Genomic DNA, 27,796 nt, shown 5'->3' with positions numbered 1-27,796 from the left:
AATGTTCCGAGAAATATCATGGAGATGAGACATGTTTTGGCATATAGCTCATTTCATGTTTCTTGTTTGGAGATTATCACTTTTATTATCCTCTTGGATGAGTGATGATCTCTTCATCGAGTCCGCCTTACCTTCATTCTTAGAAGATCATCACATTCTCCATCATTCCTCATCTGCTATGCCTGATGATATTGAAGAGAGCAATAAAAAATGACTACTCGACCCAAAGGATCCATAATACATTAAAATTTCTTAGTTCTGGAAAGAAAAATAAACCGATTGTCAGCAGTTACATGATGATTGGTTATGGACAACAAAACGACAAACATAGGAGGGGGGCCGGTCATCACGACGATGCCCATTTATGACTCCTGACGTTGCGAGGCAATACTTGTCCAAAGCATATCGTTAGCTATTTGTTCGGGTATTGAAAAAAAGAAAACTCCATCCCGGTTCACAGTCGTACCGGGTTCGATTGTAACTATCCCTAAACCGTAATTAGACCAATTCACATCGAGAAACTTCGCCTTTAGCTCAAAAACCCTACTAAAACCTTCTTTCCTCCGCCAATCGTTTCTTCTTTGCTCAGTGCTACCAATATCGAAAGGCTGCGACTATGCTCAGGCTCTCGAAGCGTTCCGTCTCTACTCTCCTTCGCTCCGGCGACAGAAGCTTCCGCGTCGCCGCCGCCGCAGGGACTTCGATTCACCGCTCTTCCCCATCTTCCACGGTATCATCCTCACTCAATCCCCTTCGTTTCCTGAATCTGAATCCCCAATTGGCTTCCGTATGATCATGTGATTGGATCACACTGCCAAATTTGGCTATTAGCTAATTGGATTACATCTGTATTAGGATGCGAAGAGAGGTGAGGCAGAATCGAGATGGTACTCGTCTTTAACCAATGGAAAGTGTAGGAGAAGTGAGTCCTTGGCTCATTTGAACATGAAAGCTAATTGGTTTATGGGATACCGGAACGAATCCAGCGCTGCAGCTTCAGACTCTTCCTCTCAGGCTCCTCCTCCTCCTCCGGTTGAGAAATATGAATATCAAGCTGAAGTACGTTCTTTTTTTTTTGTTTAGTTGACTTTTGTTATGTGATAACTTTTTTTTTTGGCTCTTGTTTAATACAAACGGGAGGTTAGCACTTTTGTTTGGTTGACTTTATGTTTGTGATCAATTCTGTGTAACTCATGTTAGATACAAACAGCAGTTAGCATTTTTGTTTAGTTGGCTTTATGTTTTTGATCAAGTCTGTGTTTTACTCGTGTTTGGTTAGAATTTTTGTTTAGTTGACGTTTTGTTTGGTGATAAGTTCTGTGTGTTACTCATGTTTGAATACAAATGGCAGGTTAGTCGCCTCATGGACCTCATCGTTAACAGTCTGTACAGTAACAAGGAGGTGTTTCTTCGGGAGCTTATCAGGTATCCTTTGTCCTGATTTATATTTGAGTGTTTTGATAATTGAGTTCCTTATGTTCGTTTTTAACAGTAAACCTCTATTTGTTATCCAACAGCAATGCTAGTGACGCATTGGATAAGTTGCGTTATTTGAGCGTTACAGACCCTGATCTTTCAAAGGATGCTGCTGATCTTGATATACGCATCTATGCAGACAAGGAGAATGGAGTAATAACCCTCACGTAAGTCATAATAGATTTTTTTGCTTTGAAAATATAAATTTCGTATAGAGCACTGGTGAGTAGGGGGTTAACACGTTGTCTGTGCTTTTTCACTTTCTCAGTGATTCAGGTATCGGTATGACAAGACAAGAACTAGTTGACTGCCTTGGGACTATCGCGCAGAGTGGAACTGCCAAGTTCTTAACAGCTTTAAAGGTCCTACTGGTTTTTCTGATTCTACTATTTCCCAATCTTATCTGGGAATCATAAACAACTAAGCATTTTTTTTTGATAATTTCAGGATAACAAGGATGCAGGTGGTGACAACAACTTAATTGGTCAATTCGGTGTGGGGTTCTATTCAGCGTTCTTGGTTGCTGATCGGGTAACTTCTTTTACTGAGATCTCTGTGTACTCTGATCATTTATATGCTCACCTCTCCACCAGCTGAGTAATGTGTCACTTCTCTATATTTTGAAGGTCACTGTGTCGACGAAGAGCCCAAAGTCTGATAAGCAATATGTATGGGAAGGAGAAGAAGGCTCAAGCAGTTATACCATTAAGGAAGAGACTGATCCCCAGTTAATCATTCCTAGAGGAACACGTATTACTTTGCATCTTAAGGTTCGTAATGCTTTGGTATTCTTTTGTAGCTCAACTGAATATTTGTTCTGTCAACCCTACATCCTAAACCAACTCGTTGTTTTTTTGTGGTGCCTAATGTAGCCGGATTACAAAGGATTTGCAGATCCAGAGCGGGTTCAGAAGCTCGTGAAAAACTATTCTCAGTTTGTTTCTTTCCCTATATACACGTGGCAGGAAAAGGGATACACAAAAGAGGTATGATCAAAGCGATGGCATATATCTAAACTTGAATATCGCATAAATGCCCAAGTTGCTCAGCTACAAGGGAATGCGCTGAAGGCAATTAATATCCTTTTGCATGCGTGGTTCTCTCTTATACAGGTTGAAGTTGATGATGATTCAGCTGAGTCAAAACAAGATAACCAGGACGACCAGGCTGAGGTATACTTGTTTTTCTTTTCCTCTTCTTAGAGTTGTCTTGATCAGCATCAAACAAATATTCCGATCAGAATCAGAGAATAACTAGATGTGCAAGGATAGTTGGCTAAGAGTTCATGTTCTTTTCACTTATAACAGAGAAAAAAGAAGACAAAGAAGGTCGTTGAGAGATACTGGGACTGGGAACTGACTAATGAGACGCAACCAATTTGGGTAAGGACCGCTCAATGTGTCTTGTGGGTACTCAGAATGATAAATATGGAATCATTTTACGAGTTTTTCTCTTCTCTTTATTGCAGCTCCGGAACTCTAAGGAGGTGACTACAGAGGAGTACAATGAGTTTTACAGAAAGACTTTCAACGAGTATTTGGACCCATTGGCATCATCCCACTTCACAACAGAGGTACGTTCTTCAGGGGGAAACATCTGTTGAAATAGCACATCTCCATCAAACAACCGAAAGAGATTATGTGTTGTATCTGTTGAAAATGTTGACACCACGTTGATCCAGTATTGATGGATTGTTTTTAAATTCTCTTACCGATAATGCCTTTATTGTAGGGTGAGGTCGAGTTTAGGTCAATCCTTTACGTGCCACCTGTCTCACCAATGGGGAAGGATGACGTGGTTAATCAAAAAACAAAAAACATAAGGCTCTATGTAAAACGAGTTTTCATTTCAGATGATTTTGACGGGGAGCTGGTGAGAATAGTTTCTGTTGGTGTGGTCTATCAAGAAACCTGTCTTTCTATTTTGTATTGATATCCAATTCATTTGTGCTGTTTGAACAGTTTCCTCGGTACCTGAGCTTCATTAAGGGTGTTGTGGACTCACACGATCTCCCACTTAATGTTTCCCGTGAAATTCTTCAAGAAAGTCGCATTGTAAGTGCTAATATTCATTTTTATGCAAAGCCTTGAACATATATGTTCTGTTTTGGTTTGGTTTAAGTGTTGTTGTATTGTTATGCTTACGTTTTTGTATTGTCTTAAAGGTGAGGATCATGAAGAAACGTCTGGTGAAGAAAGCTTTTGATATGATTTTGGGGATTTCCTTGAGTGAAAATAGAGAAGTATGCATCAGAACTCTTGATCCCTTCTACTTATATTTGATCTCCTTTTTTCGTCCCGTTACTAATCACTGCTATGTTCTGGTGATGATTTTCCTGACGAGTGAGAATGACACCGTTACACTGTTTACTTAACACAGGACTATGAGAAGTTTTGGGATAATTTCGGCAAACATCTAAAACTAGGCTGCATCGAGGACCGTGAGAACCATAAGCGTCTAGCTCCATTGCTTCGATTCTTCTCCTCCCAGAGTGAGAATGACATGATCAGTTTGGATGAATACGTCGAGAATATGAAGGCTGAACAAAAAGCTATATATTACGTTGCTTCCGACAGCATTACAAGTGCTAAGAATGCTCCTTTCCTCGAGAAGCTTCTGGAGAAGGAGCTTGAGGTAACACTTCTTACCTCCTTGCAAATATTTATTCTATTGAGTCTGAGATTAATAGGTGATTGATATTCTGTGTTGTGTGATTATAGGTACTATATCTGGTTGAACCCATTGATGAAGTTGCCATACAGAGCTTGAAATCTTACAAGGATAAGGACTTTATCGACATCAGCAAGGAAGACTTAGACTTAGGCAAGTGTTGGATGCAATTCCCTTGATTTATGATGTTCGTTAATCCCACTTAATTGCATAATAACACTTTCCTGTTGTGATCTTGTATTGACAGGTGACAAGAATGAGGAGAAAGAGGCAGCTGCGAAAAAGGAGTTTGGGCAGACTTGTGATTGGATAAAGAAACGATTGGGCGATAAGGTTGCCAGTGTTCAAATTTCGAGCCGTCTCAGTTCATCGCCATGTGTTCTTGTATCTGGTAAATTTGGTTGGTCAGCCAATATGGAGAGGTAAGTTCTAACCTTTTTATTTAGTGAGAACTTGTTTTATCCCATTGTTTCTTTCCTGGTGAACTAACAGAGAATATATCTGGACAGGCTAATGAAGGCGCAGTCAGCTGGTGACACAACAAGCCTCGAGTTCATGAAAGGGAGAAGAGTGTTTGAGATCAATCCTGACCACTCGATCATCAAGAACATAAATGTAATCATTCATCATTTAACCTTCTTGGCTATCAGAATAAATTTAATGGACGTTTTCAATATTGACCTGTTTTTTTACAGGCTGCTTACAAGAGTAACCCAAATGATGAAGATGCGATGAAAGCCATAGATCTTATGTATGATGCAGCGCTAGTGTCTAGTGGGTTCACGGTAAGCCTCTACGTGCAGTCTATATCAACACTTGTTTCCTTCTCTTTCTTTAAACTGAGGTTGGTAAAACATTGGTTGTTGTTTCTGAATACGTACAGCCCGAGAATCCAGCAGAGCTCGGCGGAAAGATATATGAGATGATGGATACTGCTCTCTCCGGGAAATGGTCAAGCCCCGAGGCCCAGCCGCAGCAGCATATGGCACAATCTCACAACGCAGAGCTGTTGGAAGCTGAAGTCGTTGAACCAGTTGAAGTGGATGGGAAGAAATGAACAGAAGTCTACTAATAATATCCACGTCCTGCTACAATTCTCAAGTTATTTTCTTCTTTTATTATAGCAACATCATAAGTAGAACCCCATGATTTTGAATTTAGCTACATCAATAATATTCTCTAGCTATGTTGGACATACTGAGAACGTTGAGCTTGTTTGTGTTAACTCCTCGGTTGGATGTTATAACTTATAAGATTCGTATGTGTTCAAAAAAAAAAAACCTTATAAGATTCGTTATTTTGGGGTTTAATTGCGCAATATTAGAACTATTTGGGACTTCCTAGTGATATTAAATTAAATACAGGGGCGTTGTTAGCGTATGAAATGGATTGGTTTGAGACGGGGGCCCGACGTAAGCGTTGGGAAGATACATCGCGCTCAAAAAGTCAACACAAATTACCGGCTGGTCAGGTTACCGTTATGTACTACAAACTGGCAGCTGTACGTCTTCATTTATATTTTAATACAAACAAAAAAATGAAAAGAAGTTTCCATTTTCTTTTTATCTTTAAGCTTTCCCTTTGGTCTTTCTCACCATTGTTCTTCATCCTCTGCGTGCGACTCGTAACGCTCTCCAGTCATCTCTCCGGTGAGTCCTCCGGCAGCTCTTTCTCCTTATTTTAATATATTCTTTCCAGTTTTGGAGCTTTTCTGTTTTATATATAGCAAAATCATTGTGATGATTTGGTTGTTGAAGTTAGAGGCTGCTCCTTGAGATTCTAAGAGAAAGTTTATAACTTTCTAGATCGTTGTTTTTGAGGGTTGATTCAGCTAATGTCTGTGTATCTTTTATTCCCGATTTAAAAAAGATTCGTGTTTGACTTTTCTAGCGTTCATTCCACGACCCAGAAAGATTCTATGAACTTTCAGTCTAGACACTGTTTTGTGTTAGTCTGTTCTGTCTTTATGTTTTTTGAGCTTCCACCAGTGATTGATCTCAACTCAGTTGAACGGAGGATGTGTATTTCTAGATGAAAGGCTCAATTTTTGTAAGCTCAAAACGTCATTTAGTTCGTATAGATCATACTTCTTACAGATGTTAATATGTTATGATCACTTCAGTTAGATTGTCTGATTTGCACATGTAACTGTTCTTGCTTGTTTCTGTATTGTGTGTCGGTGTTAAAGGTTTTTCCTTTGGTTTTAACTTAAATGTAATTTCCTTTTTTTTTCAGGACTTTTAATTGATGGGAACATCATCTGGATCCAACCTCCCTCACCAAATGCTACCACCACGTCAGCAACTCCAAACCGTTCTCTCCCTCGCATCTTCCGATCCACCTCACTTGTCACGATCCAGCTCCGGCATCGTCCGTGAATCACCAGCCGAGAGCGCCAGCTCTCAAGAAACCTGGCCGACCTCAAAGTCCATCATGGCAAAGAAGACAGAGAGCGGAGGAAAGTCAGTTACCGACAAGGTGTCGCTACAGGACATAGCTAGAGAGAGAGTGGAGTTAGTCTCCGAGAGAATGCTCCGTTTACCAGAAGGATACCTCGAGGAGTTAAAGAACGGACTCAAAGCTATCCTCGACGGAAACGGTTCACAGCCCGTTGAGGAGTTTATGTTTCTGCAGAAGTTCGTTCAGACACGTTCGGATTTGAACTCAAAGACGCTTGTGAGGGCTCATAGAGTTCAGCTAGAGATCCTTGTGGTTATAAAGACTGGTATTCAAGTGTTCTTGCACCCGAACATCAACCTCTCTCAGACCAATCTCATCGAGATCTTCTTGCACAAACGATGCAGAAACATCGCTTGCCAAAACGAGCTCCCGGCGGACGACTGTCGCTGCGAGATGTGCGCTAACAGGAAAGGCTTCTGCAACCTCTGCATGTGTGTGATCTGCAGCAAGTTCGACTTTGCTGTCAACACGTGCCGCTGGATAGGCTGTGACGTGTGTTCTCACTGGACTCATACGGACTGTGCGATTAGAGATGGGGAGATCTCGATGGGAGTTTCGGCTAAGAGTGTCTCTGGGATGGGGGAGATGCTGTTCAAGTGTCGAGCTTGCAACCATACCTCTGAGCTGCTTGGTTGGGTTAAAGATGTGTTTCATCACTGTGTGCCGAACTGGGACAGGGAGGCTTTGATGAAGGAGCTTGATTTTGTGCGTAGGATATTCCGTGGGAGTGAAGATACGAGAGGTAGGAAACTGTTTTGGAAGTGTGAGGAGATTATTGATAAGATTAAAGGTGGCTTGGCTGAAGCAACAGCTGCTAAGTTAATACTCATGTTCTTCCAAGGTAAAGCACACTCACCATAATACAGTAAAAACTCTATTAGTAAATTTATAAGGTTGGAATTAGTATTTTAATAATTTATAGAGGTATAAATTTACAAAAGAAAATTCTTTTTAGATTTTTCTGTATTTTTAGAAAATAAAAAAATGATTTAAATTTTTGAAATTCGACTCGTATACTGTTTCGGTTATATTATTTGGTGTATATGAAATATGTTCCATATGATCTAAGTGTGGGTTTAGTCCTTTTGATATAGTCTTACTAAAATTATCAAAATATATTGAAATGGTAAAAAAGTTCAGTGATAATTTTATTGTGAATATTAAAAAAAAAGTTTTGTTTGTACTTATATTAAAATGTATTTATATATAAATTTATTAATTTAGTGTTTATTGATTTATAGAGTTTCTACTTTAAATACATAGTTGCTCTTTTTTAAGTTGCTGTCCTAACTATGTTTTTGTGTGTGAAGAAATTGAATTGGACTCTCCAAAGAGCCGTGAAAACGGAGACGGTGGAGGAATGATAGCACCACAAGACGCATGCAACCGCATTGCTGAAGTTGTGAAGGAGACACTGAGGAAGATGGAGATAGTGGGCGAGGAGAAGACAAGGATGTACAAGAAAGCGAGGATGGGGCTTGAGGAATGCGAGAGAGAGATGGAGGAGAAGGCAAAAGAAGTAGCGGAGCTGAAGATGGAGAGGCAGAAGAAGAAGCAACAGATTGAGGAAGTGGAGAGGATAGTGAGGCTGAAACAAGCGGAGGCAGAGATGTTTCAGTTGAAAGCCAACGAGGCGAAAATGGAAGCAGAGAGGCTGGAGAGGATTGTAAAGGCGAAGAAGGAGAAGACTGAGGAGGAGTATGCGAGTAACTACCTGAAACAGAGGCTGAGCGAGGCGGAGGCAGAGAAAGAGTATCTGTTTCAGAAGTTAAAAGAGCAAGAAAGTGGTGGTAATGGTGGTGGTGAGACCTCACAGTCTGTGATGTACTCAAAGATCAGAGAGATGCTGAGTGGGTACAATGCACCGTCGCCAAGAGTTGATCCAAGATCAAACCAGAGAAACCATTTCGGATCCAATCCTTGAAATGTTTGTAATTCATGTTCAGCTTCGAATCAATTACTGTTGGATTTGCGTGCGTGTTAACTGTGAAGTCTTGTAGTCGTTGTATTTTATTAATGTTTAATACCTGGTGACTTTTGTTGACTACTTACCATGATTAAGAGCATCAGCAATGCTGATACTCTCGGCTCGATAATCTAATTAGCTTGTTATGCTTTAGATAATCTAAAGTAAGTTTTTTAGATTATTTTATTTGTTTTTATTTTTTTTTCAGCTTGAAAAAAATAAAAAAGAAGGCAATCGCATGTTTCTATGTGGTGATGGGATCCATGCACAGTAACGAGTCTATCGAAAAATTGGTCATTAACTAAAGACTAATTTGGTATAGATTCTTAAATTTTAAGGGTTTCACAGATTATTATAATAACTTAATGCTAAGTTATTTTTGAAATTTTGTTTAAAATATTATAATTTTCCATTAAATTTACAAATCTTAATAATTTTAAAATATTATTTTAAAATAGTTTCAAAGAACATTTTCGAATTTCAAAAAGAAAATTTGTGAAATATATTTTTTCTTAAAATTAGAAAAATTATAAAAAAATTATAAACATGTTCAAATTTGAAAACATATAATTCAAAATTATATAAAACAACTTTTATTTTTTATTTGTATTACTTAAACATATATACAACAAGGGGTAAAATAGATTCTATATTTATTTTACAAAAAATGATAGAAAAAAGATAATGCAAATTCATAAAAATCTATATCAATCTAAGGAGGTGTTGTGGTTTATATACTTTTATTGATTTAGAAATCCATATAGTATTATAAATCCAAGTAATATATACAAATTTTCAAATTTTCTCGGATTATTATTTACAAATCCAGAGATTTTCCTTCGGATTTGGGCTTTTGTATTTTTCACAAAGAAATCCATGCAAATCCATTCAAATACATTATGAAATCAAATCTATTAGTAAATTCGTATGATTGAATAACACTTGATTTGAATTAGAATTTATGAATCATTAAACGAATAACACTTGATTTGAATTAAAATTTATGAATCATTAAACGAATAATACATGATTTCAATACATATTTTAAAATCATACAACCAATAACACTAGATTTAGTTTAGATTTTCAAATCCATCAAAATACACAAACCAATAACCCCCACTAAAAAATAATGATCAAATTTCATAAGTCAATGTATATAAATTTTCACAATCCACATAACTTGTTAAAATCTATCAACTCTCAAAATTCACAAACTCTACACAAATCCATCTCCCAATAACCTCCCCGAGAAAAACGATCTAATAAGATCCTAAACCGGTTGTAATACCATAGATCCTAATCCGGTTGTAAATACGATTTTGCTTACTTACATGGTTAGAAGTTGAAGAAATCATAATATTTGGGGACAAAAGTGTAAATACTATAGAAGATAAACGCGTGAAAACGAATTGATAAGGAATCCTCGCCGAAGCATTCATCTGCAATCATCAGGTTAACCCTAATTCTCCTGTTTTCCGATCAATTTCAATTTCATCGGATCCGATTCGAGATGTTTCTATCGCCTGGCCACTCTCCACGTCATCTATCTTCTCCATCGCCGTCTACTAACGCCGACGATGGTCCCCGATCAACCCCTCGCATCTCCTCCTCGGAGATCGCGCCTCGGAACGCTAGAAAGCGGATGAGAGTCCTCGACGAGGACGCGTACGTCGAAGCGATCGAGAAGATCATCGAGCGAGACTACTTTCCGGATATAACGAAGCTCAAAGACCGGCTCGACTGGATCCAGGCGGTTAAAACCCGTGACCCGGTCCAGATCCGAGACGCTCAGCTGAAGATCATCGAGAGGCGTGGGAAGAAGGCGAATCGTAACGGTGGGGACACGGCGGGTAAGACTCAGACTCAGACTCCTGGATCGACTTTCTTGAGAAACTTCACTCCTTTAGATGAGTTTGATGGTAAAACCCCTAGAACACCTAGAGAAGTTGAAGTAGTTGCTAATGATGGTGATGGTGATGGAGATGTAGATGTTAACATGTCGTTAGATGAGTTCTTTAGGAGGTATACTAGTGAGGATAACGATAGCTTTTCGAAGATTCTTGAGAAGGTGAATAAGAGGAAGAAGGAGAAGTATAACTACCTCCTTGAAGGTGAGAATAAGGATGTTGATTTGGAGAGAGATAGGATCACTGATGGTTACGGTACGTCTTATCAACCGCCGAGTACTTTAGAAGGATGGAAATACACAGCGAAGAATCTCCTCATGTACCATCCAGCTGACCGCGGCGAGGCGGCGTTAACCGAAGAGGAGAGGGCTGTTAGGTTAGCTGGGTTGACGAAAGAGATTGCGAAAGGGAACACTCGTTTTCAAGGGAAGATGATTGATTCTAGGCCGAGGGAAGATGGGTCTGTTGAGATTCTTTATACTCCTATCGCGGGTTCTTCCCCTATGCAGGTTAGGGATAGAGACAAGTCCAAAAGGTATGATCTTGATGATTTGAGGAAAACTCCGAATCCTTTCTATGTGGAGTCGGATAAGAGGGCGGGTAATGGGTATAGCTTTGTTAGAACTCCGTCTCCTGCACCTGGTCTTGATGAGTCACCGTTTATAACGTGGGGTGAGATCGAAGGGACGCCGATGAGGTTAGATCCCGAGGATACGCCTATCGATATTGGTGGTAGTGCTGATGGGCCTCACTATAATATTCCATCCGCGCCTGCGAGAGATGTGACGGCGCATTCTTTATCGAGGGACGCGTCGAGGAAGCTGAGGGAGAGGTCGAACAGTATGTTTAAGAAGCCTCCGTTGCCGTCTCCTCATCATCGGAGTGGGAGCGCGAGTCCGAATGTTAGGACGCTTTCGCCCGCTGCTCAGAAGTTTTACAGACGGGCGATTGGGAAGTCGTCTTCTACCGTTGATGAGAGCCTTCGTGCGAGTTATCGTGGAGCGAGTCCTGGTGGTGTGACTCCTAAGAGTGTGAGAAGTGCGTCTAGGTTCGGGAAAGATAGGCTTACCTCTGGTTCCAGGTCGCCTTGATTGTGCAAATGTTATATGATGTTGAATACTTCTGGCAACAAAGGTACTTCTTCTTGTGCTAGATAAGCTGCTTGTGTGCCAAGTTCTGTTGACTCTTTTCAAATGGAATTTTATCTCTCGTCGCGTTTTCAATTTTAATTTCCACAGCTTCTCTTTTTTTCCTTAATAGCTCATTTTATGCTCCCAGGCTGTTATCGCTTACTGCACTTCAATGTTACAACATTATCACAATGTCCTCTGTTGAGTTTGGGGTTTACTCTCTTAATATCAGTACCCTTTTGTGTGTAATTCAAGGTTCTTTATAGTTAGTTTGTCATCCTCAAGATTGTTCATATTATGGAATAGGCAGTCTTGTGGTGCGACAGCAGTGGAAAGTGGCCTTGACCGAGTGAGACACGCTTGCCAAATGGCTTATGAGAAGCACTTAGACCAAGTAATAGGTTGTATGTATCATGCTATGCTGATAGATTTGCTTTGCGTACTCAGTAAAGCGGTGAAAGTATGCCTAGGATGAGAAAAGGTGCGAACAAAAGCCAGTAGAATGTAATGCATGAAACAAACATGGATCAGAACTCATTCGCTATAAAGAATTCATCAAGCATATAAGTTACATACATGAAACATCACAAGTGAGAATAAACCTAGACAAGTAAAACAAAAGCATACAGAAGAAAAAAAAACAGAATTCACTATCAAACATGACTATAATGTTACTGGTTCCATAGCAATTATGTTTGTATCATAGCAGCAACTGTCTCTACACAAGATTCACTTCTTGCCTTGTCAGAATCCAAGACTTCCTTTGAAGCTTTGACGACAACTTGATTATTATTAACGTAATGCTTGCGACAAACAGGCATATAGACATCAGCTCCGCCAATCAGCTCGGTCCTTGTGTCACAAGTCTTTCTTAAAGTGAAGAAAGCCTTTTGTCCACAAACCTCACACCTAGCAGTTAGCTTCGTCACAGAATCAGCCAAAGGTATAATGTCAAGAACAGCACCAAAGCCCCTTCTACATTTATTGCCAGAAAAAAAAAACCACCTTCAAGTTACAGTCAAACAAAAATTATTCAAATCTGAAAATGTCAAAACCATAGAATCAAGCACCTTAAATAGTCACCATCAAGGCCCGCAACAATCACAGTTTTGCCATCATCATCAGCGACTTTGCAGCAAAACTCATAAAGGTCTCCAAAGAACTGTGCCTCGTCAACACCAATCACATCAAGCTGACAGTAAAACACACAAAATTTTCAATACAGATCCTTTCTAATAAGACCAAACCAAAGACTTTTACCTTGGCATAAGCATCATGTCCGAATATGTGTGGAAACGACATAAGATCCGGAAGAGTCCAGCAAGGGAATCCGATTCCATCGTGCGTCACCACCGAATCTTTGGCGTATCTCGTATCTTTACTCGATTTCACCATCGCAACACTTCTACATAACCAAAAAGGTAAGAGCTTTAGACTCTAGATCACTAAAATGTTGGAGATGGCGAAAGGTTTTACCTTCCGGCGCTGATCTCCGACTTGATTCGGCGGAGGAGAGAGGTCGACTTCCCGGAAAACATAGGACCTGTGATAACATGAATAGCACCGGACCCGTGATGTTCTTGGTCGGAGATAACATCTCTGGAGATGTCACTCTCGAGGGTAGCCATGGAAGAGACTTTATAAGAGAAGATACTGAGTGGGTGGGGACGAAAGGGTTAAACTTGCTTGTGGGTTATAACTTATAGGTAGGGATGATGAGTAACTTGTCGATGAGATATATATAACAGAGAGTCAGAGGTTGAAGAAGGAAGATAATTGTGGGAGAAGATTTGTCAAAGTCAAAAGATAAGGCTTTTTGAAATTTTTGACTTCTTGGAGGGAAACAATGTTTGTTTTATAGGGACTTTTTCAGGTTTTATATTGTGGGCTTAAGCCCAATAAACTTAGGCTTGAAATATATTTGTCTTAAAATTATTGTTTTTTCTTTTTTTTTTTGTCAACAAAATTATTGTTTTTATTAATATTTTTGTGATTAGGTAAATTGAAATAGCTAACTACATTTTTATTTTAATAAGGTAATTTTTTGATACTTTTAACAGTTATACAATTTTATATTATAATAATTTATTTACTTTTGAATCCACATATAACCCATCAAAAATTATTGGGAAAAGCATTAACTCTCAGCCGTATAAGTTGTTGAATAACGCTTAAAACTTTAATTGTAACCGTCGTGAAAACTTTTTCAAACATTCATTCGATATCTTTTAAAAGTCAATATTTTTGATAATATCTATGAAACATAACTTTACAATATTGTAATATTTTGATTTAACTATGGTAATAAAATTGTGTAGCAAAACTATTTTTAAAAAAAAATATATTTATAAATTTAAACGTTAAAATACCAATTCAAACACAGATAACCATTTAAAATAACCCATACACAACCACCAACCTAACAAACATTTTTCATTCAGTACCTCTTTAGTTTAGTCTTAATGGCACTAAATTCTAATTAATCAAAATTTATTAACATTACGATACAAACTAAATATTCCAATTCTTTTCTTTTTGGTAAACAACTGTAAAAAACAAAAGGGTAGCGTGTAAGGAAAAAAGAAAAAAAAAAAAACAAAACTCCGCAATTTCCTTATTACAAACGCACATGAGCTTGTAATGTAAAAAACTCCCCTTATCATGTATATATACAGACATATCTTCTTCTTCTTGCAATCGAAAGCCTTCGTCTTCCTCTTCCTCTTCCTCTACATCTCTCCTCCTCCCTCTCTCTCTCTCTCTAGAGCGCGTCCCCGCGCGTCGTCAGTATGTTCTTATTGACGCCATTGAAATTGAGTTAAATCGGATTGAACTAAAAAAAAAACAGATAATTCAAAAATCGTGCCTTTCCTCAGATCTTGACGAGATTCCGCATCTGGGTTTTTTCTCTTCTCTAATCTGATTGGTGGGTTTTCGATATCATCTCGTTTTATGATTATTTGATCTGAGATTTGATTGTAAATCCGTTTCCTTTTTTTTTTGATCAAAACTCTTCTCTTTAGTTTTTGTTGTTGTTTAATCGGTTCATGAAAGATCTGTTGTTCCTTAATTGACTGATCAGATTTTCTAGAATATCGATTGTGTTTTGATCTGACAACTTTGTGTTCGGTCTGAAAGTTTGGTTCTTTTCTGTTGCTGCTGCAGAAAAATGCAATCCGACAATGGGAAGCTGTTCATCGGCGGGATATCGTGGGACACCAATGAGGAACGTCTCAAGGAGTATTTCAGCAGCTTTGGGGAAGTGATCGAAGCTGTGATCTTGAAAGACCGTACCACGGGCCGTGCACGTGGCTTCGGCTTTGTAGTCTTTGCTGATCCAGCTGTTGCAGAGATTGTTATAACCGAAAAACATAGTATTGATGGGAGACTGGTAATGTTTCTTTCGTATATGATATGATTCTGTACAATGTAACTTGTTTTCAAAGCTTCTTTATGCAATCAAGCCTCCCATTAAAACCATAGGTCGTTAGCTCAACAAGACCCTAACCATTGTGTCATAGTTGCCTGTTTGAAGTAACCGCTGAGACCGAAACAAAACTAATATTATATGTTGTGGTTTTGGGTTACTGGTTCGGCCTCGAACCTCCTAGTTAGTGAAAATATCACATTTTGTTCCCATTAACCATCAGGTCGGTCTTGAGCATAGCCTAGTGAAACATTGGCCTACAACCCCCAAAATTTTTAGAAAAAAATACAATACTAAAATTTATAAAACAAAAAATAAATTATATAAAATATTTACCAAATTGTCTATAGTCCCCAAAATTTCAGGACCGGCTCTTTCATCAAATAGTTACATTTTGAACTTTATTGATCTTTGTATGCAGGTGGAAGCGAAGAAGGCTGTTCCTAGAGATGACCAGAACACAGTTAGGAGCAACAGCAGCAGCATCCAAGGATCACCAGGCGGTCCAGGAGCTCGAACAAGGAAGATATTCGTCGGAGGATTACCTTCTTCCGTCACAGAAAGCGATTTCAAGACCTATTTTGAGCAGTTCGGGACACCTACCGACGTGGTTGTTATGTACGACCACAACACACAAAGGCCTAGAGGGTTTGGATTCATAACTTATGACTCCGAGGAGGCCGTTGAGAAAGTACTGCTCAAGACGTTCCATGAGCTTAACGGTAAAATGGTTGAGGTGAAGCGAGCTGTTCCGAAGGAGTTGTCTCCTAGTCCAGCTCGTAGCCCTCTCGGTGCTGGTTACAGCTATGGGGTTAGTAGAGTTAATAACCTCTTGAATGGGTATGCTCAAGGGTTTAGTCCCGGTGCGGTTGGTGGATATGGGCTTAGGATGGATGGTCGGTTTAGTCCGGTTGGTGCTGGGAGAACCGGGTTTGCGAATTTCGGTTCTGGTTATGGGATGAATGTGAACTTTGAGCAAGGGTTGCCCACAGGGTTCACTGGAGGTAATAGTTTTAACGGAAATGTAGACTATGGAAGAGGAATGAGTCCTTACTATATTGGTAACACGAACCGGTTTGGTCCTGGGGGTGGTTATGAAGGAGGCAATGGAGGAGGAGGAGGAGGGAACTCGTCTTTCTTCAGTTCGGTTACAAGGAACCTATGGGGAAACAACGGTGGTCTGAACTCAAACTCCAATACATACATGGGAGGAACAACAAGTGGGAACAACACACTAAGCGGTCCATTTGGAAACTCCTGGGGTGCTCCTGGAGGAGGAGGAGGAAGCAATGGTGTTAGCAACGAGAGTATGAAGTTTGGTTATGGAGGAAACGGTGAATCTGGTTTTGGATTGGGAACAAGGAACATCGGGCCTAGCAAGGCGGCACCATCATCTTCATTCTCTTCTGCCTCGGTAGCCAATAACACTGGTTATGATGGAGCAGGACTTGCTGAGTTTTATGGGAATGGTGCAGTGTATAGTGATCCCACATGGAGATCATCAGCTCCTGAGACAGAAGGGCCTGGTTCTTTTAGCTATGGGATTGGAGGAGGAGGAGGAGGAGGAGGTCCTTCTTCGGATGTTTCAGCTAGAAGTTCATCTCCAGGTTATGTTGGCAGTTACAAGAGGCAATCAAACAGAGGTAATCTTAGTTCCTAGTGATTATATGCTTAAAGAATGCCATGAGCTTAGCTGATAAGTAAAGGAATAGAATAGGAATGTATAGGTTCCTAATAGAAAGCCTAGATAGCTTCCAAATCACACATAATGTGGTAATAGTTACATACATAATGTGGTAATAGAACCAGTCTGCTTTTTCACTGTTATCTAGTTCATCATCAGTCATCTACATGAAGAAAGTTTCTTTCAGACCTTTAGATATGTGCTCATAGAGCTAAGAAACTAGCTTAATCTTATGCATTGCTCACACTAGAGTCTGTAGGAAGTTTTAAGAAACTTATGATGATGAAAACCAAATTGGATGACTTGTTTCTTATAGCTCTTCTTCTTCTCTGAGTTATATCTCCCTTTTTCTTCGCCTTGTGTTGCAGGAATTGCTACTTAGTTTTTGTTTTTACCACGATATTGTAGGCGAGCCATCACGGTGAAGCGATCTGGCGAATCTTTTAGATTATCTTCTCTCCTTGATACAAAAGCCTATGAGGACTAAACTTGATCACACCATCAGCTAGAGTTAACCAGAAAATCCCAAAGATTATGGTTTGGTTTTCTAAATTCATTGGTCCTCCTCCTAGGCTTTGTTTTTCTTTCTTTCTATTTTTGTTTTTTCTTTCAGTGAGGGATAGTGGAAACTGTATCAGTCTCTGGCGAGGCTGTTATACATAAGAAGAGTTCAAAACAAAGAAATGAAGAGGATGATCCTTCTTCCTTAGTTTCTCTTTATTGTCTTGTAATGGTTCTTGTTCTTGGGGGTTATGTTTAAGGTTTGTGTTTTGAGGCAGATTGTACTAGAGGTTATATGTTTTTCTTTTGTTTGTGGTTTTAAGGTTTTTTGTTTTTTGATAGTGAGATTATTGGAAAAGGATTTAGCCATTGTAGGGCTTTGGAGAATAAGTCTGTTTGTATGTCTTATGCGAACGCAAACTCACTCGTTTCTGTTCATGTACTTTTATCTTATAGAAACTATTTTTATGTTTTATTTGATTTCTTATCTTCATTTTGCATTTAAAAAAAAATATATATATATAGTCCAATAATGACGAACTTTTATTGATTGAATCTGGAGATCCTTAATTTTGAATTAGAAGAATATTACATGGATTTTTTAGATTATTATTATGAATCCTAATGAGTAGTTGAATTATGATATTCCAATAATATGTAATTATGTATCCTCCGCATAATTTCTTTTCACTACGTTGATCCCAAAAAAGAAAAGAAAAAAGAAACTTGGGAGGCAAGCCACTACTAACCATCTTGAACTACTGCGGAAGCTTTACTTACACAATTGGTTCACCAATGATTTAGTGACTAGAGTTCGCAATTTGCTCTAACCATAGAATAAATGGCTCATTAGTTATGTAAAACCAAATTCCCTCGTTGAGGCAAAACTCTATGGCTTGAACCGATCGAGGCAATTGAAAGATTAATAGTTCTCATGGTTAAAAAATAAAAAAGGCATAATGGATGCATTCATTTTTGAATTAGATATATTAAGAGCATACGTCATATATCATAGTAAATTTTGTATAGAAAATGTTACAATATTGTATGGGTGCTTTAGGTTAATAGTTTTGAGCTTCTACTTATTGGCCGGGTAGTTTGGTCAGGGGACTGCTGCAGGCTTCAGGGCTCTGAGCTCCCAAGAGTTTGGGACTTACGTTTGAGCACTGGAAAGTCGCTGGACCATCCGCTCCGCTGTACTTAATGTCAATGTCTCCAATCTCGACGTTCTGGCATGGATATCCCTTGCTGCACAGTAGCTTCACTGCATCTTTGTTTCCTGATGTTCCTCTGACATTCTTGAAGCTTATGTTCACAAGCTTAATCGTTGATGCTTTCTGTAAATGCAAAACAAAAACAAAATTAATTTCATAATCAACAGAATAATATTTTTATTTATTTAATATGGCCATTTTTATTTATTAAATATTTAATATGAATTATAAAGATGTGTTACCTTCTTGTTGCATTGGTTCCAAGGGCAGTACTCTTGGTCGATGAGGATTGGGTTGGTAACGTTCTTGACAATGATATCCTCGAAATGAATATCGGAGGCGGTGGTGGAGCAAGCTGCAGACGGCCATGTCTTGATTCTCAGTCCGTTGTCAGTCTCTTGGAGAGTGCAGTTCACGACCCTAATGCCACTAACATCTTGCTCTTTGCCGTACCTTCCAAGGCTTCCGACACTGATTCCATGTCCTGGACCGCACGTGACTTTCTCCACGTGAAGGTTATTCGTCCCATCTCCAACGGAGATGCAGTCGTCTCCGGTGGAGATGAATGAGTTAAGGATCTTGACTCCGTCACTTCTTCCCAAATGGATACCGTCAGTGTTGGGGCTGTCTTCTGGAGCGGTGATCTTGATGTTACTCATGGTCATGTTCTTGGCTCCGAGCACGTTGATGTGGAAGTTCTTGGCATCTATCGATGATATGTCTTTGATCTCAGCGTTCTCCACGAAATCAAACCTTATACTCTATAAAAAACAAAGATAAAATTACATCAATAAGTTGTTTTGTTTTCTTCACAAAAGCTAGTTAAAATTCTGTTATATTGAGGTCTCAAAACCATCAATACTTTTATTTTTTTCAATTCTTTAATTTTTGTGGGCAAACAATCCATATAGGACTTAAGAGCCTACTCACCATCTAACACCTAGGTAATAATTTCAAAATCTTAAAAACAAGTGAGGACAGAAGCACATACGATGGGAAGTTTCTTGCAGTTGAATGTCTTGTGACAGTTATTGACTCTCCAAGCTGCGTTTCCTTCACCGTCAAAAGCTCCACCTCCGTTCAACTTAAACCCATTAATGTTGCCGAAGACAACCCATTTTTCCTTCCCCTGGATCGCGTTACCGTCAGCTTTGACAGTGCCTTGAAGGGTGATCTCGACTGGAGCTTTGCATGGTCCCCTCATCTCGATCTCACCAAGCTTGAACTCTCCTTCTGGGATCACTACTTTGCTCGGTGACGGAGATTGGCATGCCGATGTGAATGCTTTCAGAAGTGCCTGCATATATCAGCACAATGAAACTTTAACAACTAAGCCAAAAATGTGGTTTTCTAGATTGCTTGTAACGCAAGATAGAGGAAAAGCAATACATGACTAACCTGAGTAATATCAGAACCTGAAGAGGAATCAATGCTGAAAACCTCAGCATTGGCTGAAAACCCCAGCAAACAGAAAATAAATATTGTAGAAACTCCAAAATATGCACCCATTGTTAAAAATATGTATTTACTACTCGTATTACTATTTACTATTAATTATGTTGTTTTGTTTCTTGAATTTGATTTAACTCATAGTTACATTTATATAGTGGGTTGGGGGAAGAGAAGTTCAGTTTAACTTTTCTCACCACCTCTCATTTTTTAGGTTGTGTCCCTTGTCTTTGGAATCTGCTGTCTAATTTTATATCTTGAAGGTTAAAACTAAAAAGTACCTTAACCAATAAATTGTTACTTTCTTATAATATTATAAATTTTGGTTGTTTTACCAAGACAACTATAGCTGAAAATGTAACAAAATTTGTTAGCAACTGAACTGAAAATATAAGTAAATTTGAGTTAATTTTTAAAAAACTTGCATTTTCTTCTGATTATGAACGTTTTATACACTATGTAATGAAGAGGTGCCGAGGTGGTCTCTTGATTCCAGGCGAAGCTTGCATTGCAAGCAGAGATAGTCCGTGTGGAATCCACCATGATAATAAACCGTCTCTCATGGGGACATCTATCAATCAGGAATAACCGCGGACAACATAGATAATTTTGTGACTGCCTCTTTTTCTCAAGTTACATATATATATAGTTGTATATGTTAACTGATTAATGTACATATCCTACATTACATAACGTTGAAGACGCAAAATAGAGATCTTAAACTCAAAACACATTTTTAATGAAAGGATTAAAGAGAGATTGGATTTGAATGTGAGCCATTTTGTTTCTTTTACACTCCATTGATAATGGCGACACAGATTGGCTTCACTGTATGATCCACCGTAGTTGCAACTATTACACGTTCAAAAATCAAAATTTCAAACAAAGTATAACCATAATAAGTCTCAGAAAAATATGAAGCTAGAAACAAAAACTCCTGTGCATACAATTAACCCAATCATTGAGTGTCTTTTAAAAGGAAAATTACTCATCCATGTACTCTTCATCATCGCCTTCCTCTTCACTAAGCTCAAGCTCAGCAAGCAACTCTTCAATCGGCACAGTCGGTGCACCTTCTCCATCCGTCATTGAAGCAGTCTCATCAGACTCTTGATAATCCTTGTTCTTGTACAATGATATGTTAAACCTCAGCTCAGGATTCTCTTCAAGATCCCTCAAAAACTCTTCATATTCATTCTCCATCTTCTTTGGATCAACTCCGCGTCCTCCTCTTGACTCATCCATCTCCATTGGAAGCTTCTTGGTCGTAAACGCACGTGGCTTCCCCTTCTTCCTCTCTCTCTCCTTGTCATAGCATTTCTTGATAAGAATCACTTCAGGAATCCCCCCATGCAAACGATACTCGTCCATTTCATCGTCGCTAACATTTGCACCGTAGATATCATACCCTAAAGCTTGATCTCCTGTTTTCAGGATATGTCCTAGATGAGTTTGGAGTCTTTGGACAGTTAACATCTTACCAATGTCTGACTCACGTGCGATGTGGACATAGGATAGAGCATACTTTTGCCCTCCGACAGTCGCTTCACCAACAGGTGGTTCCACATAAACCACTGAGTACTTCACAAGCTGCCTGCTGGTGAGAGCGGATCGAAATCCGGATCTCCAGTACTGTCTGGCGTCCAAGAACGCACACCTCAAGGTTCTAGGATCAAGCAGCGTGATTCTTTCAGAAACTTTTGTGCACACCACAAGCGGACCAAGGCTTCCTAACCCGCTAGCAACTTTGGAAGGCAGGAAGATAAGATCCTCACGGCAGATAGGACAGATCTTAACGGAGTAAGTGTACTTGTAGTTGTACAAGCTGCTCTTGACATCGTGAGACACTAGCTGCTTGTCCTGACGAGACTCAATGGGAACAACTTTACTCAAAAACTCAACAAAGTTATCAGCATGACTTTTATTCCCAAAGAAGAAATCAACCCCTTGATGAACCTGCTTGATTCTTACGGCGCGAGAAGCAGCATCGTTCCTGAGAATCAACTGTTCGAGATAAAAGAAAGACCTCCTGTGAGAAACATGCTGCCTAAGCTGAACCGAAGCAACCCACTGATCAGGGTTGGCCTGAAACCTCGAGCAAGACTCGCAGAGATGGTCTCTAACGGTATACTCAACGAGATATGACTGCTCAAGACCAGCACCGTTAAGAACCTCGGCTTGAACAGTGAGCTTGAGTTTGATTCTCTTGGAGTGAGGCTCAGTCCAGACGAACTCAGCGTTCGTGAGCCTGACTTTGTTGAGATTCTTGAGCCTCTTGATGCAGAAAGATAAGAGCTCTTTGGATTCCCACTGAGCTTTGATCCACGTCTTGGGTGGCTGCAAGTAACAGCCACACTCAGGGCAATAGAAGATTTGGACACTCTTCTGTAAGCCTTCGGTGATGTCGACTTCGGAACGGAGACAGTTGACACACATGTTGGCTGCGTTTGGTGGCATAGGAACACCACACTTGCAACACAAGACACTTACAATGGTTTGCTGAACCTTGAACATCCCTGAATCTTGATCCATTAATGCTGACATCTGTAATAACGGAATTTAACAAACAAAATCAACAACGCAACAACACGAGGACGAAGAAACCTATAACACCAGTGTATGATGAAATCAATATAAGAAGTAGAAACCTCGTAAATCAAACTACCAAAAATGGATAACAATTTTTAGATATCTAGTGCCTTCGAAATTAGAGTTTTAGAATAAAGTTTATGACTAGTTGCAATTAAATCCAGACCGTTCTAGGTTAAAGATGGAAACATGAAGGAAGAGTGTGGTACGAACCCTGAGGTAGTTTGAGAGTTTGACAGAGGCGGCTGGATTCTGAAGGAAGATTAAGAGAAAGAAAAAATGAAAAATGTGAAAGGCTTCTTTTTTTATTGTGCTTTTTTTTTTTTAGGGTTAGGGTTATGTTTAAGCCGGGGCAAAAATATCCGGACCGGACATATCAGAACAGAAATAACCAGACTCGGTTTGACTTTGAGAATATAGTGATTTACAGCTTGTTTATTTATTTATTTACATTGTAAAGACATTTTATAAACTCTGGAGAATATTTATTTACACGGTTTTCATCAAGATCCGGTCGGCAAACACCGGTTGATGAAAAACATAATCACATCTCTCCCGCGCAGTCGACAACACTCCGGTGAAGCTCCAGAAGCACCACCATGACGACTTTCTACCACCACATTGGCTCTATTTTCTGTTTTTTCCCAAAATACAGTAAGATTAGTAATTTTATTGTCTGTTTTATTCTTTCCTGAAAATTAGTGTTAAAAAGATGTAAAGTGTCCATTTTTGTCATATTCCAAACTTGAGATTCTGGTATGTTAGTAAATCTGTTTTCGTTGTCTGAATTTTTGTATGTCTGGCCTCTTTAATCATGTCTTGTTGTTCGTTTATATTGAAGTGTCTTCTAAGAGTAAGGCTATGCTAGTCAATGTTTTGCAGATGTTTTAATGATGTCATATTCGTGCTTAGAAATAGAATGTCTTAGCTTGGACGAAACTATCTAACTCTCATTAGGAAAATGGACTATAATGTAATTGTTTCTTATATATTGGTATATGGTTTTTCTTACTACATGAAACATTCAGAGATGAATAATTCAGATTCCCAAGAGGAGGTTTACAGAAAAAGAACTCACTAATGCATTGAAATCTAAGTAGTTTTGCATGATTACAGAAAACGGTGTACATGTACATTTTCATGAATTTGACTACATCTTGCATTTGTGAACCTATGGTGCAAGATACTGAGAGTAATAATAACAATAATATATTGCATTGTTTGAGAGAAAATGTCTACTGTATAAGAGCTGTTGAAAGGAAGAAATGTTCATCAAATTTTAGGAATCGGAGATGTACAACAAAAGATGTACGCGAACTGAGTATCCAGATGGACACTCATATCATATTGTGTACACACACCATTGTCCATATTTATTTAGGCCATACACACACTCATGTTAGTAGGTATTTAAAATATCAGTAAGATTTGGTTTCACTGTGGAGGATCATCTTGCCGTTTTCGTATCCACACTAGACTAGAGTGCAACCAATGTTATATCAGTAAGATTTGATTTTATCCAAACCATTTTGAGAATAACAAGACCCCTTTGCCTCCAAGATGATCCTCCACAAACGGGGTCACATCATACACCTGAACTCAAAGTAAAAAAGAACAAACCATGTATCCCTGGTGTCAATTATAATCAAAGAAGTAATCCACCAGCAAAACAATATACTCTAAATATCACTAGAACGATATCTCACTCGCTTAAACCAAAATGCCTGAACTCCTTAAACTACATGAATCAAGAAAAAGATGTACAAGAACGCATCATTCTCTATTATCTCGATAAGACGTCCCAAAAATATTCCCCAATAAGCGAACGAATCAACTCTACTGGTAAATGAATTGTGGCTGTAACTTCCATCACCATAATTCGATTCGCGATAAGAATAACTATTTACAGTGATTGGTTCTTGGCAACCATCAAATAAAAATAGACATGGATCAGAACATTTATTGTCAATTAATAAGATTTTTAAAAGAAAATTAAGCATGTTATAAAAAAAGAAAATCATATATGTGTAGAAAAGATAGATAAATCTTTTTAGTTTTATTAAATCATAATGCACTCACACATTATGTGTTGGCATCGATAGAAACATTTTTTTGTTACAGCTTTGTAAAAGTCTCCTTACGTGACTTGAAAAAGAATTAGAAAAAGAATAAACAAAATTGGATGTGGAAGCCCTAATGTGTTGATATGAGCTTCAACATTTTACTCTTTGCCAGGAGCCTTGACCACAGGTCCAACGCAAGCCTTTGGGTTCTGGGTTCCCACAAGCTTAGGTGTGACGTTTGTGCACTCGAAAGTGGGTGGACCGTCAGGTCCTGTGTACTCAATGTTAATGTCTCCAATCTCAACGTTCTCACATGGATGTCCCTTGCTGCACAATAGTTTCACTGCGTCCTTGTTCCCTGATGTTCCTCTAATATTCCTGAAGGTAATGTCCACCAGCTTAATTGTTGATGGTTTCTGCAAATAGAAAAAAAAACTTTGGGATCATAATCATATATATGTAACCTCAACCAAAATGGTGAATGCTAAATATCTAGAAAACCATCAGAATAATATGTTTGCTGAGCCATCCAATTTCATAGAATACGGTGATAGTGGCAAGACATAGAATCTAATAAAAGATACTTACGTTCTTGTTGCATTGGTTCCAAGGGCAGTACTCCTGGTCGATGAGGATTGGGTTGCTAACTTTGTTAAGGATGATATCCTCAAAATGAATACCGGCAGCGGTGGTGGTGCAAGCGGCAGATGGCCATGTCTTGATCCTCAGACCGTTGTCGGTTCCCTCAAGGGTACAGTTCTTAACGTTAATGTCAGTGACATCTTGCTCCCATCCGTACCTTCCAAGGCTTCCAACACTGATTCCGTGTCCTGGACCGCACACAACTTTCTCAATGAGGAGATTCTTCATCCCATCTCCCACGGAGATGCAGTCATCTCCTGTGGCGATCTTAGTGTTGAGGATCTTGACTCCCTCACATCTTCCCAAATGGATACCGTCAGTGTTGGGGCTTTCAGCTGGAGCGATGATCTTGATGTTATCAAAGGTCATGTTCTTGCCGCTGATAACGTTGAAGTGGAAGTTTTTGGCATCTAATGAGGTTATGTCTTTTATCTCAGCATTATCCACAAAATCAAACCTTACACTCTGAAAGATAGCATGCATCACTGAATTATATCATCTTTAAAAAAAGCCATTGGTGTTAATATATTAAAGACGGAAACACCTACGATGGGAAGTTTCTTGCACTCAAAAGTCTTGTGGCAGTTGTTGGCTTTCCAAGCTGCATTGCCTTCACCGTCAAATGTTCCACCTCCGTTCAACTTAAAACCATTAATTTTTTCGAACACAACCCATCTATCCTTTCCCTGGGTAGAGCCACCGTCAGCTTTCACGTTGCCTTGCAAGGTGAACTCGATTGGAGATTTGCATGGACCAGTCATCACGGTCTCACCAAGCTTGAAGTCACCTTTTGGGATCAGCACCTGGCTTGGTGCCGGAGCTTGACATGCCGATGTGAATGCTTTAAGAACTGCCTGCAACAATAGCTCCCACGAGTATGTTAATATAAGAAATGGTTTACACATTGATTGGAATTCAAGTAATAAAAAACAAGTGAAGATACTAACCGCGGTAATATCAGAATTTGGAGGACCACCAGCGGTGAACACCTCAGCATTGGCTGAATATCCTAGCAAACATAGAACCAAAATTGTATAGATTCCCAAATATGAACCCATATTTATTTATTTATTTTTATTTTTTATTGTCTTTTAATTTTGTTTTCTGAGATTTTTACTACGCACCTGCTGCTTTATATAGTGCGTTAAATGGAGAGATATGTTGAAGGCCCATACTTTCTCCCAACTTCTCATTTTTTAGAATGTTTGACCCATTTTTAAGGAAGTATTAGCTAGGTTACTTTAATTTTGGGAAATTAGCGTTCAATTGTTAGGCATAAGACTTGTTCCACTCGTGTTTATAGCATTTGCATGATACCTCTATTTTTGGGAGGTTAGTTTCTAGCCAACTTATGTTATTACATTTACACCATCTAAAAAGATATCAAATTGTTAGTAGAATTTTATAAGGTACTAGAACTTAAAGAAATTCAGGAGATTTACGTTCTGATAATCCTGTTGTGCAGGCTGCGGAAAATATATATGGACGTTAGCATTGGTTGGTTTTCAAAATTGTTAGAGAACAGTAATTGCTTCGTTTAGAAAAATTACTACACCACATGAAAAAACTATCGGAATAATGGTTGGCACTGACAATAGCAAAGTCTATGTAACAAAATGGATGATCAGAGAATAATGATATATTGACAAAAAAACGCATGAGCTATGTTCAAGTGCCAAGACTATACATTTCAACATGTTGGAATGGGGCTCGTCATCATCTGTGATTAAATATGTTCTTGTAGTCAGGCAGAAGTGGGTTTAAAAGAATCCACGAAAATGATGCAAGTGATTCCAATTTTGTATAAGTTAGTCATCATTCAAGGGAAATGTATACAACAAAAAATGATATGATGAAAGAAAAGCAAGAATTGCAAATGGTCAACAAATAGTGAAATAGATTTACACAATTCAAAAGGCAAAAGTTGGAACTATTGAACCCAATATCATGAAGAAAAAAAGGCAAACCAGTTCATAAAAGAAATAATTAATGTTATAAAGATGAAGATGTTTATGACTAAGTTAAAAAAGAGCATTTCAAAGCAAACGACTTTCGGAGAACCTGGACTGTATTTGAAAATTAATTGTTTTAGGTGTTTGTTTGTATTTCGTCGCTTCTATTATTGTTTGTCAAATATGTATATGTATTTTGTAACTTTATGCGTTAATATATGTAACTTCTATTATTGTTTGTCAAATATGTTGTCATCAGTCAGTAATCGATGACTTTAATTAATGTGGTTCGTGACTTCCGTCTTTTAATAACAAAAATCAATCGTTCCTCATTACTTAACTGCATTGCATTTTTCTAATTTCTTTCAACCACATAATCATTTATATATTTGAAAAGCATTGCAACATTTTTTTGTATCCACGTATTAATACAACAATGATGCTTAGGATCCTTAAAAAAATAGATGGTCTATCGAAACATATATTATATCTTATTATTAAACTAACTATCAAATTGATTAGTAATGTATGTTCAAAAGAATATTTTCATTATTTCTCTAAATAAAAGTTACGAAATTACCTAATATGATTAACATATATACGAAAACTAATGATTATGAATAATAAAGATTTGATAACAATTTTTGTAACCTCCATCTATTT

The 27,796-nt window shown here is 38.6% G+C and overlaps 8 protein-coding genes across 10 annotated transcripts; 4 read left to right on the top strand and 4 right to left on the bottom strand.

The window, feature by feature from the left end:
- The first annotated feature begins 398 nt into the window (after positions 1-398).
- LOC106427971 (heat shock protein 90-6, mitochondrial) lies at positions 399-5,443 on the top strand. Of its 2 annotated transcripts, none has more exons than XM_022689614.2 (20): positions 399-730; positions 856-1,059; positions 1,352-1,425; positions 1,518-1,643; positions 1,745-1,838; positions 1,924-2,007; positions 2,103-2,246; positions 2,349-2,462; positions 2,589-2,648; positions 2,784-2,858; positions 2,945-3,049; positions 3,208-3,348; positions 3,438-3,530; positions 3,641-3,718; positions 3,856-4,110; positions 4,197-4,299; positions 4,394-4,568; positions 4,656-4,761; positions 4,842-4,931; positions 5,030-5,443. In XM_022689614.2, the coding sequence occupies exons 1-20, from the start codon at positions 617-619 to the stop codon at positions 5,201-5,203; spliced, it is 2,409 nt and encodes an 802-aa protein (XP_022545335.2). In that variant the 5' UTR covers positions 399-616; the 3' UTR covers positions 5,204-5,443. The 2 variants fall into 2 exon arrangements, with proteins under 2 accessions (XP_022545335.2, XP_048600803.1); XM_048744846.1 differs by having other exon boundaries at positions 554-730; positions 865-1,059.
- A 187-nt stretch (positions 5,444-5,630) lies between these two features.
- On the top strand, positions 5,631-8,653 carry LOC106427956 (protein OBERON 1). Its single transcript, XM_013868677.3, has 3 exons — positions 5,631-5,795; positions 6,382-7,447; positions 7,917-8,653. The coding sequence occupies exons 2-3, from the start codon at positions 6,394-6,396 to the stop codon at positions 8,528-8,530; spliced, it is 1,668 nt and encodes a 555-aa protein (XP_013724131.2). The 5' UTR covers positions 5,631-5,795; positions 6,382-6,393; the 3' UTR covers positions 8,531-8,653.
- Positions 8,654-9,942: 1,289 nt separating this feature from the next.
- LOC125580431 (splicing factor ESS-2 homolog) lies at positions 9,943-11,861 on the top strand. Its single transcript, XM_048744843.1, has one exon. The coding sequence runs from the start codon at positions 10,086-10,088 to the stop codon at positions 11,571-11,573; it is 1,488 nt and encodes a 495-aa protein (XP_048600800.1). The 5' UTR covers positions 9,943-10,085; the 3' UTR covers positions 11,574-11,861.
- Positions 11,862-12,137: 276 nt separating this feature from the next.
- Positions 12,138-13,744, bottom strand: LOC125580432 (thymidine kinase a-like). The gene is made up of 4 exons (XM_048744844.1): positions 13,089-13,744; positions 12,873-13,017; positions 12,683-12,804; positions 12,138-12,587 (listed from the first exon to the last, which is right to left on the bottom strand). The coding sequence occupies exons 1-4, from the start codon at positions 13,238-13,240 to the stop codon at positions 12,302-12,304; spliced, it is 705 nt and encodes a 234-aa protein (XP_048600801.1). The 5' UTR covers positions 13,241-13,744; the 3' UTR covers positions 12,138-12,301.
- A 544-nt stretch (positions 13,745-14,288) lies between these two features.
- Positions 14,289-17,699, top strand: LOC106427946 (heterogeneous nuclear ribonucleoprotein 1). 2 transcript variants are annotated; one of them, XM_013868668.3, is made up of 4 exons: positions 14,289-14,538; positions 14,778-15,003; positions 15,461-16,682; positions 17,132-17,699. In XM_013868668.3, the coding sequence occupies exons 2-4, from the start codon at positions 14,782-14,784 to the stop codon at positions 17,146-17,148; spliced, it is 1,461 nt and encodes a 486-aa protein (XP_013724122.1). In that variant the 5' UTR covers positions 14,289-14,538; positions 14,778-14,781; the 3' UTR covers positions 17,149-17,699. The 2 variants fall into 2 exon arrangements, with proteins under 2 accessions (XP_013724122.1, XP_013724123.1); XM_013868669.3 differs by having other exon boundaries at positions 17,092-17,699.
- LOC125580433 (polygalacturonase-like) lies at positions 17,458-20,360 on the bottom strand. Its single transcript, XM_048744845.1, has 4 exons — positions 19,837-20,360; positions 19,430-19,735; positions 18,681-19,199; positions 17,458-18,561 (listed from the first exon to the last, which is right to left on the bottom strand). Exons 1-4 carry the CDS (start codon positions 19,945-19,947, stop codon positions 18,307-18,309), a joined length of 1,191 nt encoding a protein of 396 aa, XP_048600802.1. The 5' UTR covers positions 19,948-20,360; the 3' UTR covers positions 17,458-18,306.
- A 193-nt stretch (positions 20,361-20,553) lies between these two features.
- On the bottom strand, positions 20,554-22,431 carry LOC106427944 (60S ribosomal export protein NMD3-like). Its single transcript, XM_013868666.3, has one exon. It carries the CDS (start codon positions 22,429-22,431, stop codon positions 20,872-20,874), a length of 1,560 nt encoding a protein of 519 aa, XP_013724120.1. The 3' UTR covers positions 20,554-20,871.
- A 2,082-nt stretch (positions 22,432-24,513) lies between these two features.
- LOC125580430 (polygalacturonase) lies at positions 24,514-26,290 on the bottom strand. Its single transcript, XM_048744842.1, has 4 exons — positions 26,129-26,290; positions 25,730-26,035; positions 25,128-25,646; positions 24,514-24,955 (listed from the first exon to the last, which is right to left on the bottom strand). Exons 1-4 carry the CDS (start codon positions 26,237-26,239, stop codon positions 24,698-24,700), a joined length of 1,194 nt encoding a protein of 397 aa, XP_048600799.1. The 5' UTR covers positions 26,240-26,290; the 3' UTR covers positions 24,514-24,697.
- Between the last annotated feature and the right edge of the window lie 1,506 nt (positions 26,291-27,796).

The sequence above is a fragment of the Brassica napus genome, chromosome C1 (genome assembly GCF_020379485.1).
Source record: "Brassica napus cultivar Da-Ae chromosome C1, Da-Ae, whole genome shotgun sequence".
NCBI lineage: Eukaryota > Viridiplantae > Streptophyta > Magnoliopsida > Brassicales > Brassicaceae > Brassica > Brassica napus.
Note: the sequence above shows the minus strand (reverse complement) of the source record. Positions and strands in the feature narration are given on the sequence as shown.

What these genes read in the sequence shown, in the direction of transcription:
- LOC106427944 (XM_013868666.3), bottom strand. Translation starts at nt 22,431, where the DNA reads ATGTCAGCATTAATGGATCAAGATTCAGGGATGTTCAAGGTTCAGCAA.
- LOC125580431 (XM_048744843.1), top strand. Translation starts at nt 10,086, where the DNA reads ATGTTTCTATCGCCTGGCCACTCTCCACGTCATCTATCTTCTCCATCG.
- LOC125580432 (XM_048744844.1), bottom strand. Translation starts at nt 13,240, where the DNA reads ATGGCTACCCTCGAGAGTGACATCTCCAGAGATGTTATCTCCGACCAA. An exon ending in GACATGATGCTTATGCCAAG is followed by an intron (nt 12,805 to 12,872) that starts GTAAAAGTCTTT and finishes TTTTACTGTCAG; the next exon opens with CTTGATGTGATTGGTGTTGA. An exon ending in CTTGATGGTGACTATTTAAG is followed by an intron (nt 12,588 to 12,682) that starts GTGCTTGATTCT and finishes CAATAAATGTAG; the next exon opens with AAGGGGCTTTGGTGCTGTTC.
- LOC106427946 (XM_013868668.3), top strand. Translation starts at nt 14,782, where the DNA reads ATGCAATCCGACAATGGGAAGCTGTTCATCGGCGGGATATCGTGGGAC. An exon ending in ATAGTATTGATGGGAGACTG is followed by an intron (nt 15,004 to 15,460) that starts GTAATGTTTCTT and finishes CTTTGTATGCAG; the next exon opens with GTGGAAGCGAAGAAGGCTGT.
- LOC106427956 (XM_013868677.3), top strand. Translation starts at nt 6,394, where the DNA reads ATGGGAACATCATCTGGATCCAACCTCCCTCACCAAATGCTACCACCA. An exon ending in AATACTCATGTTCTTCCAAG is followed by an intron (nt 7,448 to 7,916) that starts GTAAAGCACACT and finishes TTGTGTGTGAAG; the next exon opens with AAATTGAATTGGACTCTCCA.
- LOC125580433 (XM_048744845.1), bottom strand. Translation starts at nt 19,947, where the DNA reads ATGGGTGCATATTTTGGAGTTTCTACAATATTTATTTTCTGTTTGCTG. An exon ending in ACTGCAAGAAACTTCCCATC is followed by an intron (nt 19,200 to 19,429) that starts GTATGTGCTTCT and finishes TGTTTTTTATAG; the next exon opens with AGTATAAGGTTTGATTTCGT. An exon ending in GGAACCAATGCAACAAGAAG is followed by an intron (nt 18,562 to 18,680) that starts GTAACACATCTT and finishes TTGCATTTACAG; the next exon opens with AAAGCATCAACGATTAAGCT.
- LOC106427971 (XM_022689614.2), top strand. Translation starts at nt 617, where the DNA reads ATGCTCAGGCTCTCGAAGCGTTCCGTCTCTACTCTCCTTCGCTCCGGC. An exon ending in ACCAGGACGACCAGGCTGAG is followed by an intron (nt 2,649 to 2,783) that starts GTATACTTGTTT and finishes CACTTATAACAG; the next exon opens with AGAAAAAAGAAGACAAAGAA. An exon ending in TAGTGTCTAGTGGGTTCACG is followed by an intron (nt 4,932 to 5,029) that starts GTAAGCCTCTAC and finishes GAATACGTACAG; the next exon opens with CCCGAGAATCCAGCAGAGCT.
- LOC125580430 (XM_048744842.1), bottom strand. Translation starts at nt 26,239, where the DNA reads ATGGGTTCATATTTGGGAATCTATACAATTTTGGTTCTATGTTTGCTA. An exon ending in CAAATTCTGATATTACCGCG is followed by an intron (nt 26,036 to 26,128) that starts GTTAGTATCTTC and finishes CTATTGTTGCAG; the next exon opens with GCAGTTCTTAAAGCATTCAC. An exon ending in GGAACCAATGCAACAAGAAC is followed by an intron (nt 24,956 to 25,127) that starts GTAAGTATCTTT and finishes TTCTATTTGCAG; the next exon opens with AAACCATCAACAATTAAGCT.